Raw genomic sequence first — 11,646 nt, forward strand, 5'->3', positions numbered from 1 at the left:
CTCAGGGCCTCCCAAGAGTCAAAAGAAGCTATACTGCTTTGGTCTGTTTGTTCTAGCTCATGGCATACCCTCGCTGTGGTATTGTGAAATACATATTTGGTCTTCCTCCCAGTTTCCTGGCATACAGCTCCTAAAATCCTTGGAATCTTAAAAGTGACGTCTTTTTGTATGCTAATGAGGTGGCCAGTGATTGGCCGCCCCTAAGCAGATTTGGGATGGGGCTGGTTACCAGAAAGACCAAGGCACAATTAGATGGCTGGGATTTTCAACCCCACCTTCCAGCCTCCAGGAAGGCAAAGAGGAGCTGAAAGTTAAGTTGATCACCAATTGCCAAGTGTTTAATTAATCACGCCTACATAATGAGGCCTCCATAAAAATTTAAAAGGACAAGGTTCAGAGAAGGGGTGGAAGCTCTGCGCACCTTCCCCTATACCTCACTCTATGTATCTCTTCATCTGTATCATTTGTAATATCCTTTCTTAACGTTTATTTTTATTTTTCCGTTTTTTCAGAAACAGGGTCTTGCCTTGTTGTTCAGGCTGGAGTACAGTAGCGTGATTATAGCTTACTGTAGCCTCCAACTCCTGGATTCAAATAATCCTCCCAGCTCAGCCTCCCTAGTAGCTGGGACCATGTGCGCCATCATGCCCGGCTAATTTTGTTATTTTTTGTAGAGACAGGATCTGACTGTTGTCCAGGCTGGTCTGAACTCCTGGCTTCAAGCCATCCTCTCACTTGAGTCTCTCAAAGTGCTGGGATTACAGGTGTGCTTCACAATGCCTGGCTGGTAATATTGTTTATAATAAACTGGTAGAGCCAGGAGTGATGGCATGTGCCTATAGTCCCAGCTACTGGGGAGGCTGAGGCAGGAAGACTGCTTGAGTCCATGAGATGGAGGCTGCAGTGAGCTGTGATCGTTCCACTGCACTCCAGTCGAGGTGACAGAGCTTGACCCTGTCTGAAAACAAACAAAATACTAATAATAAACCAGTAAACGTGTTTTCCTGAGCTCTGTGGGCTGCTCTAGAGAAAATTAACAGAACCAGAAGAGGGGGCTGTAGGATTCCCAACTTGTAGAGCATGTCAGTCAGAAGTGCAGGTAAAGCAATCTAGGGCTTTCAGTTGGCATCAGAAGAAGACAGTCCTGGGGCTGACCCCTCAATCCCGCCCTGTGGAAACTGAGGCTATCTCCAGGTAGATAGTGTGGGAATTGAATTGGAGGATGCCCAGCTGGTGTCTACTGCAGAACTGATTGCTTGCTTGGCATGTGGGGAAAAATTCCCATATATTTAGTCACAGAAGAACGTCTGTGTTGATTGTTGTGGTGTGCAAGCAGAGGAAAAATGGTTTGTTTTTTATCCACCTCATTCACAATTTCTTACCAATGCTCTTTGCTTTGCTCTCCCAGAGATTTCCCTTAAAAAAGATGAATTCTTTTGAAATTAGTCAGGGGATGAAAAAGACTTAAGTTCTAAAAGGAGAGCTGTTGGCCAGTCACAGTGGTTCACGCCAGTAATCCCAGCACTTTGGGAGGCCGAGGTGGGTGGATCATGAGGTCAAGAGTTTGAGACCAGCCTCACCAACATAGTGAAACCCCATATCTACTAAAAACACAAAAATTAGCTGGGCATGGTAGTATGTGCGTGTAATCTCAGCTACTCAGGAGGCTAAGGCAGGAGAATTGCTTGAACCCAGGAAGTAGAGATTGCAGTGAGCCGAGATGGCGCCACTACACTCCAGCCTGGGCAGGACTCCATCTCAAAAAAAAAAAAAAAAAAAAAAAGAAAAAAAAAAGAACAGCTATTGTGACTACTGTCTACATCTCTAAATTCAGCATATACAGTCATGCGCTGGATAACATTTCTGTCAAAAATGGACCATATATACTACCATGGTATAGGGTATATTTACTGTACTTTTTCTATGTTTGGATACTTTTAGATACACAAATACTCACCATGGTGTTACAATTGCCTGCAGTATTCTGTGTAGTAACATGCTGTACAGGCTTGTAGCCTAGGAGTAATAGGCCATACCATATAGACTAGATGTGTCATAGGCTATGACATTTAGGTTTGCTAAGTACATTCTCTGATGTTTGCACAACAATAAACTCACCTAATGACACCTTTCTGAGACATTTTCCTGTGGTTAAGGGACATACATATCTGTACCTGAATACAGAACATCTAACACAGTTCCTAAAGTCAAACCAAGAAAATACATAAGGTAGGGAAAGACTAAGCCTTATGGGTTTCAGCACTCCCTAACTAGTCATTTTTGATGGGTATCCTGGAGCAATTCATGGTACTGAGATTTGAGATTTCTTTCTTTTGCAATGTGGGAGAAGTACTTTATATAAGTATGAATATAAGTATGTTTTCAGGCAAAGAGAAAAAGATCTAGAAACTCAGTCCTTTAAAACCAGCATAGGAGGACTTAGAAACAGATCTCCTTGCCACCATTCATCCTGCAAATCCCTGGCACTCTGAGCTATGCTTCTCCAGTGTTGTAACGTGGACTACTGTTAATTCCAGGTGGAAAACTGGTAGAGCTGCCTCTTTTCTACACTGTGTAGAAATGATCCAACATAGTATAACTCAACTTTTGAGCCTGAGAGAAAGGTCAGAGTTGATCCAAAGTAAAACTCTAGGATTTAAAATTTTTTAAAAATCAAAAATCATAAATTGGGAAGAATCAAACTTCTATAAATACAGCCGTTCTAGGTAACTACACATTACATCCCAGAACTAATTTAAATAAGGAATACAATAAGCCTATTAGAAATACTATGGTCCAAATTAGTAGTATTTATAAACAAAATGCCTTAAAAACTCTGAGGTTCCACCACCTGTGGAAATGGGTCGCTCTGTGTGGGAGAAAATGAACTCCAAGAATGTCTTTGTTTTTAAGTGTTTTAAGTTTCAGAGTTCTGTAAATATTCCCTCTAGGGGGAAAAAACAGAATTATTCAGAGGTGCTTTCAAGTAAGGTCAGAACAGGAAGCTCAGGTCAAAGTCTCATTTCCAGTAAAGTGTAAAGTTGCAAATCTTCATTTGGTTCTTTATACCGGTTTGTCATAAACTGACCTGAAGTGAGTGGACCCACAGATAAGCAGATGTACTGGTTGGAAATGTCTTCCATTCTCAATTTCTGCCTTCCTGAATAATCAGAGGAAATGAGTGAAAAAACCTCTTTGTTGGCCGGGCGCAGTGGCTCACACCTGTAAATCCAGCATTGGGAAGCTGAGGTGGGTGAATCACCAGGTCAGGAGTTCAAGACCAGCCTAGTCAAGATGATGAAACTTTGTCTCTACTAAAAATATAAAAATTAGCCAGGCATGGTGGCGGGCACCTGTAATAACAGCTATTCCGAAGGCTGAGGCAGAGAATTGCTTGAACTCAGGAAGTGGAGGTTGCAGTGAGCCGAGACCACACCACTGCATTCCTGCCTCGGTGACAGAGACTCCATCTCAAAAACAAAACAAACCTCTTTGTAAGACATCTTGCTACAAAATTACTCATCATAAATGGGTCTTTCCTGTTAATGCATTTTGTGATGGGGAAAAAAGGGATACATTTGTGAAACCCAAACTAAGGAGAGAGAAATGTGAGGCACCAACAAAGAACCCAGACCTAAGCATGTACTAAGTCAGGGTTGATCAGCTGCAGACCAGATCCCTAGTCCTTGGTTCAGTTCAACCCACTCTGCAATACTTCCTGGACTTGAATCACTCTTGTTAACTGTTGGCTCTACTTCACTTCTAAAAGTGTTTTCTTACAGGAAAATTAAGATACTGCTTTTACTGGAGATAATGCTGGATGTCACAAAGTTAGATTCAGAAACCACTATAGTTAATGTTAGGGCCTCTGAGTTGAAAGGGTATTTCCTTGAGGAAATGACATCTAATCACTTGAGCTCAGGAGCTTGAGACCAGCCTGGGCAACATGACAAGACCCTGTCTCTGCAAAAAAAAAAAAAAAAAAAAAAAAAAAAAAAAAAAAAAAAAAAAAAAAAAAATTAGTTAGCTATCTGTGGTAGTGTGCACCTGTAGTCCAGCTACTAAGGAGGCTGAGGTGGGAGGACTGCTTGAGCCCAGGAGGTCAAGGCTGCAGTGAGCTGTGAATATGCCACTATACTCCATCCTGGGTAACAGAGCCAGATCCTGTCTTAAGAAAAAGGAAAAAAAAAAAAAAAAAAAAAAAAAAAACAGAGAGAAATTGTAATTGAGCCAGAAATACTGGTGCTCATATCTTCAGATATATGTTCTGGTTTCAGTGGTTAGAAAACAAGGGTCTCATTCTAGACTGGCCTTTGTGGCCAGAGGGAAGAATGTCCCATTTAATTTAAAGTACAGGAAGTTCCACCATAAAGTAAATCACATTTTTAAGGGGAAGTGAGTGTACAAAACCTACCTGTAAGTCTTCATAACTAGGTCTTCTAGAGAAAAGAAAAAATAGAGGCTGTGGAAATCAGGGAAAGAAGTTGTTTCGATAATGAGACAAAAGTAACAACAAAGATATAGAGTGGGGAAGATGCATTGTTATTATACAAAGACTGGAGCACATCAGTCGTGCCAAATGGAAGGTAAACCAGGTAAGTTCTAATCTTCCTTTTGTAGAAAACAACATATTGTTGGATATAACCGAAAATGCACATTTGTTAGCAGCCTTGGATAGTTTTTTCTCTAATATCATTTAACCAAAAAGAAATTTCCTATTCTCCACATGCAGGTTTACACATCCCTGGGCTGGTTTGAAAGATAAACAATGTAGCCAAAATAGTAATCTTCCTCAGGACCCAACAGAGCTTAAGCCCATGAATAGCCTAGTTCTGGGTATTCATCACATCTTTTGGAATAACAGCACCCAGGGAGGTATTTATAGTCCAGTGTGAGGGGTTGGCAGGATGAGATGAGTCACACTTTATTCTTCGCTGCTCAAGGCTGTTCTGAGCCTTTCCCTCTGACTCAGCACCAGTCGCCTCGAAGCTGACAAGGCCCAAATGCAGCAGCATATGCTCAGGAAGTGGTCGTGCTGCTTAATGAAGGTAGCTTAACTATCATGTTCATTATTAAGTCTCAGGAAAAATGGAAGAAAGAAGGTGACGGTGGGTTGGAGCTCCAGGGCGCTCTCAGGGGAAACAGCAAACCAGGGAAATAAGGGAAATGTTTGAGAAAACAAGAATCTTTTTCTCCGAGTTCTTCTCTACTGCTCCCCTGGACTAACCTCTCCTTAAGGCCTTTGTCATAATTGCCCATTTCAATAAAAATATCTTATGTTTAAAAAGAACATGTAAGGGAAAGAATACTGTATTGAATATTAGGAGACCAGCTAGGTTCTAATCTCTTTCATGTTGCAAATCTGCTGTTATCAGACATTTCAACTTCTCTGGACCACAGGAGAGAGAAAAAAAGGGGGAGGGATAAAGAAGGGATTCATATAGTGAGAAGATCAATGCTCCCTCTAAGCCAGCTTTCCAGGATTCCCTTCAATGTGCCTTGGGAGTCTCATCTCCTTCCTTGCCACAGTCCTGGCAGGCCTCCATGGTGCCGAGGTAGAAGCAGGAAGTAGGCCCTCAGGTCGCTTTACCTAAATTGAGTCATGGCTTACCACCACTACCACCAGCAAACAGCCTGTCTCTTTTTGCTGTCTTAGCACCTAGGGATTTCCTTTTCCTTCTCCTCACCAATTAATCACAGTCCACCTATAGCCTCAGTAGGGGTCTCTATGCCTGATGCTTCCATTCATACCTCTGGAGCTCCTCTCCCGCCCTCTTCTCTTCTGCTGTTGGACACTGGCCTTTCCTACTCCTGTCCATCCTCACAACTGTCATTTGCCCATCCCTAAATCCATCATCCTTGTCCAAAAGATTCCTGCTGCCCAGGGAAGGAGTTAGGAAGAACAGAAAGAACTGGAAGAAGATATATAGATCATGTTTGGAGGCCTAAGGAAAGAAAAAAAAAAGAACTAGAAGAAAAGAGAAAACGAAGACCTCTTTCCGCTGCTAAGGTTTTTGTTGTCAGGAATCCATGTTTTGGGGACACAATAGGAGCTTAAAAAATGTGTACTAGTGAACAAAATAGCATTCCCTAACCTAAACCCTTAAAGCTGTTTCCCAGAGTGACATTATTACATACTTTAGCTCTGTATTTCAGGTACCCAAGATGGGGTAAGCAGCTTTTCTGTGGGCTGGCCTGGGAACCCCACCCTCATGATGTTTGTTTTTATGAGAAAATGCTGCCTGAGTGGCAAACGATGGACGTACCAATGATCTTTGTAAACCGCCTTTCCTTCCTCAAGCATGGTTTATATAACAGGAAAATTAAAAACTCTGATAGGCAAAAGAAGAAATCAAACAGCAGCCAACTCCAACTATAAAATAATTCTACATACATATATTATCATATATAGATGTGCATATATCTACAAATATGTAAGAAGTAAGGTGGTAAAAGTAAATTACCTAATTGATCTAATACACACATATACCTCGCTCTCACCTTCATTTATAGCTGGGGTCAGCAACCTTAGACTATCCCCCAAAATACATGTTTAATGTGAGAAAAAGGTTTCAGTAGGCTGGACATGGTGGTTCATGCCTGTAATTGTAGCACTTTGGGAAGCCGAGGATCACCTGAGCCCAGGAGTTTGAGACCAGCCTGGGCAACATATGGAGACTCCAATTCTATAAAAAATAAAATTAGTCGAGCGTGGTGGCATGTGCCTGCAGTCCCAACTACTCAGAAGGAAGCTGGAGGATAACGAGCCTAGGAGTTCAAGGCTGCAGTTAGCTATAGTCATGCCACTGCACTCCAGCCTAGGCAATACAATGAGACTTTGTCTCAAACAAACCAAAACAATACAAAACAAAGAGAAAGGGGTTTCGATAATGTTGAGAATACCAACTACAGTACAAAGGAAGTGCAGAACTATATGGTAACACCTGAGATCAAGAAAAACAAGTATTTGGAAATGAACACAGACACCCAAAAGAGCTAAATGGAGACAGTATAGTTCCCTAAAATACTCGTTTTCTCCTTTAGAAAATAAATGCATGGATGCTTTTGGCTCAAGGCTGGGAAGTTGTGGAGGGGGTGACGTATAGCACACACTCTCCTTTACCTTTACAACAGGTCTAGTGGTCCTCTGAGAGGGGGAAAAGACACAGAGACAGGAATTGGTGAGGTGCTGGGGCAGGCCTGAGTGTGGGTGAAGACTTGGAAACAATTTTGTATGTGGAGCTGAGCTGCTTAGGTCTGAAAGGCTTTGTTATAGTGGATTGTGGGTTCTGAAATAGGATGAAGAACTGAGCAATACAAATGCAGGGTCTGTGAGGCCGTGCCATCCACACTGCTGTCCATATGGGCTATATTTATGCCACCCGACTTCACAGCTACCAAATACCTGGCATGCACCTGGCACTTCAATTCAGTCTTTTATCATGAAACTGAACATGATGGAGGAGGCCTCAGAAAAGAAGGGCAGGAGGCAGGAGGGCAGGAGAATGGCACCTCCCTGCTTTTGTCCAGCACAACTCACTTCATAGAAGAGTCCTTCTGGGAATTGCTGGAAGCACTGAGCGCACACGAAACACTGCTCATGGTACAGCTCCCCGTTACTGTTCACGATCTTCTCAGCGGGTGCAAAACCGCCCTTGCAGCGCTCACAAGTGGCGCTGGCCAGGGCATTGGCCATGTTGCTGTAACACACAAAGAATAGCAGGTTGCAGACCGTCATCCTCTTCTTAGATCAAAGACCAAACAATACTAAGAACCCAGCAGCAAATTCTATCTGATTGCAAAAATCCTATTTTATTTAAAAAGCTCAATTTCTTACTTCTTCCTAACATGCTCTAAAACTAGGACTCTTCGGTCTCTTTACCCTAGCATCTGAGGCTCTCTAAGGGTGTCCCACTTTGATTCTGTTTCTAACATTTTTGGCATTCTTTTTGCTAAATAAACTATGAGTGTGTGCCGACTACGTGTTAGGCATCTGAGACAGAGATGAAAGTTACGAGCTGCTCTCAAGTAACCTGGGTTTACAGCTTAATAAGTAGCTTAATTAAAATATCCACAAGTCAACATCTCAAAACCAATTTCTTTCCCTTCTGAGAACAGAATCTAAAATGCATGTCAACTAAATGCCATGTCATATAACTTAGATATAGGTTAGATTCTGTGGAAAGCAACTGTTTAAGTAGCCTTAAAACCAGCCAAGATGCCCCAGTCCTATTACCTAATTGGCAAGATGAACCTGATTGCCAGTATTATAAAATATAACTTAAAATCACAGAATTTTACATAATAAAGATCATTTTATAGATAGTAAAATAGGTTCACAGAGATGGAAGGATCAGTCCAACATCACAAAGCCAATTACTTAAAGGAAGACACAGGACTAGAAATCAAGGTCCCCTGCTTGTAAAATCATACTGTCAACCAAAACAGATTACAGCATGAATTTCAAACACTTGAAAGGACATGATAGGGATACCACCACGTTTTATACATCAGGAAAGTGACACCAGGCTGTCAAGCCATGTTTGTGGCTGATAATATGGGAAATTCCCCCATCAGTGGCCCCACTACACCTTAAAACACAGAAATAATCTCAGGCTCTCTCCCTCTATTTATTCGATAAATAATCTCAGGCTGTACTATTTGGAAGAAAAGCAACACGGCAGCTAGGTGTACTGGCCCACACCTGTAATCCAGGCACTTTTGAGAGGCCAAGGCTGGTGGATCACTTGAGGTCAGGAGTTTGAGATCAGCATGACCAACACGGTGAAACCTCTTCTCTACCAAATATACAAAATTAGCCAGGTATGGTGGCGCAAGCCTGTAGTCCCAGCTCTTTGGGAGGGTGAGACAGGAGAATCCCTTGAACCTGGGAGGTGGGGGTTGCAGTGATCCATGATTTCGCCATTGCACTCCAGCTTGGGCAATAAGCATGAAACTCTGCCTCAAAACAAAACAAAACAAAACAAAACAAAACAAAACAAAACAAAACAAAACTCCACCTCAAAAAGAAAAAAAAAAAAAGAAGAAAAGCAACATGGCTTTGACAGGCATACAATTAAATGAGGATTTCACATGAAGACTGTTTTGTTTCTTAGAAGTCCTAGAAATGGAGAAGGTCCCCCATGCAGAGCAGTAACTGGCCAAGCGGTCCTTCGATTTCTGGCAAGTTTATTTTCACAGGCCTACTCACAGCATGAGTTCTACCTGTCTGTCTAGTTCCCTGATGCAGCTTCTGAACTTTCAGGTATTTAATCAGTGTACTTTGTGAAGTTATTACTAACGTTCTCCTGAATTTTCACAATCAACCAGTGAGGCAGACAGGTGGACAGTCTCCATTCTATAGGCAGGGGAACTAACAGCCTTGTCCCTATTGGTTTCCAGGTTTTGCTGTTTCCTTAGCAAAAGTGGTCCCCATTACTTGCTTCACTCCCCTCCACACCTCTGGAAGACAACTTTCCTTTTGCCTTTCTCTCCCAAATGTTTCACAAAACAGTCAACCTGTTTTGTAGCCTTGCCATAAATAACTGCGTGTAGACACACCGTGTTCATCACTTCAGACAAGTCAACTTTATTTAACAGGTTTGAATGTAATTAAAATGCCACCAAAAAAAAAAAAAAGGAAAGAAGGGAGAAAGGGAGGCAGCTTCACTCTCAGTTAAACCTGGCCTAAGCCTCATGTTAAAATGAATTTCTACTTTGTCATTTCAAAGTTACTGTGGGTTGGGGGAAAAAAATCTGTAAAATTCTCGTTGTCATCCAGCTTTGCCATAAGCCAGATGATTGTGGCAGTTTTTTTTTTTTTTGAGACGGAGTTTCACTCTTGTTACCCAGGCTGGAGTGCAATGGCGCAATCTCGGCTCACTGCATCTCCACCTCCTGGGTTCAGGCAATTCTCCTGCCTCAGCCTCCTGAGTAGCTGGGATTACAGGCACGCGCCACCATGCCCAGCTAATGTTTTGTATTTTTAGTAGAGACGGGGTTTCACCATGTTGACCAGGATGGTCTCGATCTCTTGACCTTGTGATCCACCCACCTCGGCCTCCCAAAGTGCTGGGATTACAGGCTTAAGCCACTGCGCCCAGCCGATTGTGGCAGTTTTAAAAAACTCCGGAGAGGTTTGTGCTTCTTCCTTCTCCTGACCAAAGTACACAGGTGTTCTTGGATGGACATGGTAAGCCCCATACCTGCCCAGTCATTCTCAGTACTGTTCTCAGGAAAAAGTATTTATACCCACTTGGAAACCAGAAGATGTTGCTCAAATATATGGCACTGTTCTTAATTCTAAACTCTCTCAAAAGATTAGACAAACCTCAACAATCTTAATGGGACTCTAAAAAAGCCCCAAAAGAATATTCTAGAATGACCTGGCTCATTATAACCTAATCAGTTGTTTTCAAAATGTCGGGGTCACCATGACCCTCCAGGAGGCAGAAATGTCCTCTCTTTCCCAACTACATCTCTGTGGGAGGCCATATTTTCTTCATATATTTCATCTAAAATAACATACTGTAATAGGTTGAATGCAGAAACAAATATGAGAAACTTTTATTAAGACAGATATTAATAAGATTTGCAAAAATGTAACACAATGCCATCCTTTCTCTAGGCCTCTTCCATTTTGGAAAAGTTATTTCTCATGAAAACATCAATATTAACATTTACTATTATTAACATGTAATAAGCTTATTGTTTTTAAATGAATTAATAAGTATTTTAAATTGCTCCCAATTTAAATTTCCAGTTTCCCAGTATTCCCATACAGCAAATACTGTTAAATGAAAGTTCTTTGGGGACCTTAATTGTTTTTAAGAGTGTTAAGAGGCTCTTAGATTAAAATGTTTAATTACTGTCCAGTTTAAACTCACATAATATAGATTGTTTCTACTTAAGTTCAAATACTGAAGTAGAATTAGGAAATAGGTAGATACATCATAAAAAAAGCACATCGTTATTTCCCACACACAGGAAAAATGTGCTAGTTTTTGAGATAATATACATGTATTTTTCAAGAAGTATTCCTTTTAATAACAAGCAGGGGAAAAAAAGGAAACAGAACAGTCACCTTGCTGTCCCCTGAACCAGTCAGGTTTCCCTTTCCTCTTTTGCCATTGACACTCTGGCACAATGCCTTTTTTAAAAATGTTGATTTTATATTTAATATTACAGATGACAGAAATTACTTTTAAAAAGTCATTAGTAACAGTTACAGCTATCATCAGATTAGTTATAATTAATTAGCTAAGTTTTCAGAAAAAGATTTTCATTAAAAAGTGTTGATAACAAGAAATATGTAAGTGGGGAGTATAGATAGATATTTATATGTAAAAGCCTTAAGGGCAGCTTCTTCATATCAGGCTAGGCATGGTTGATGAAGCTGATCTACTTCCACAAATCACCCTCACACAGCACACTTGAAATCTTGCTTTCTGCTATTCAAGTCCTAAAATGCAGCGATGTATAAATCCAAAATCATCTTGAGAATTCACCGAGCAGTTAAAATATTGGTTACCATATTATTACAATTCCCTAATTACTGTTAAACAGAGCTCTCTGTGAGTTGTGAAGATAAGTGATATCTGTACCACAGAGCATGAATTATGGAATCAGAGAACCAGGTCAGTTAAA

The 11,646-nt window shown here is 41.2% G+C and overlaps 1 protein-coding gene across 8 annotated transcripts in view; it reads right to left on the reverse strand.

Moving 5' to 3' along the window:
• The window catches only part of LIMS1 (LIM zinc finger domain containing 1), a 148,639-nt gene that overhangs the window by 18,954 nt on the left and 118,039 nt on the right, over positions 1 to 11,646 (reverse strand). For all 8 annotated transcript variants that reach the window (XM_003922765.3, XM_003922764.3, XM_074400318.1 and 5 more), the window contains exon 2: positions 7,541 to 7,700. In XM_003922765.3, coding sequence (XP_003922814.1) covers positions 7,541 to 7,700 — 160 coding nt within the window. The remainder of the gene's footprint in view (positions 1 to 7,540; positions 7,701 to 11,646) is intronic.

This window comes from Saimiri boliviensis, chromosome 1, assembly GCF_048565385.1.
Source record: "Saimiri boliviensis isolate mSaiBol1 chromosome 1, mSaiBol1.pri, whole genome shotgun sequence".
NCBI classification, from domain to species: Eukaryota; Metazoa; Chordata; class Mammalia; order Primates; family Cebidae; genus Saimiri; species Saimiri boliviensis.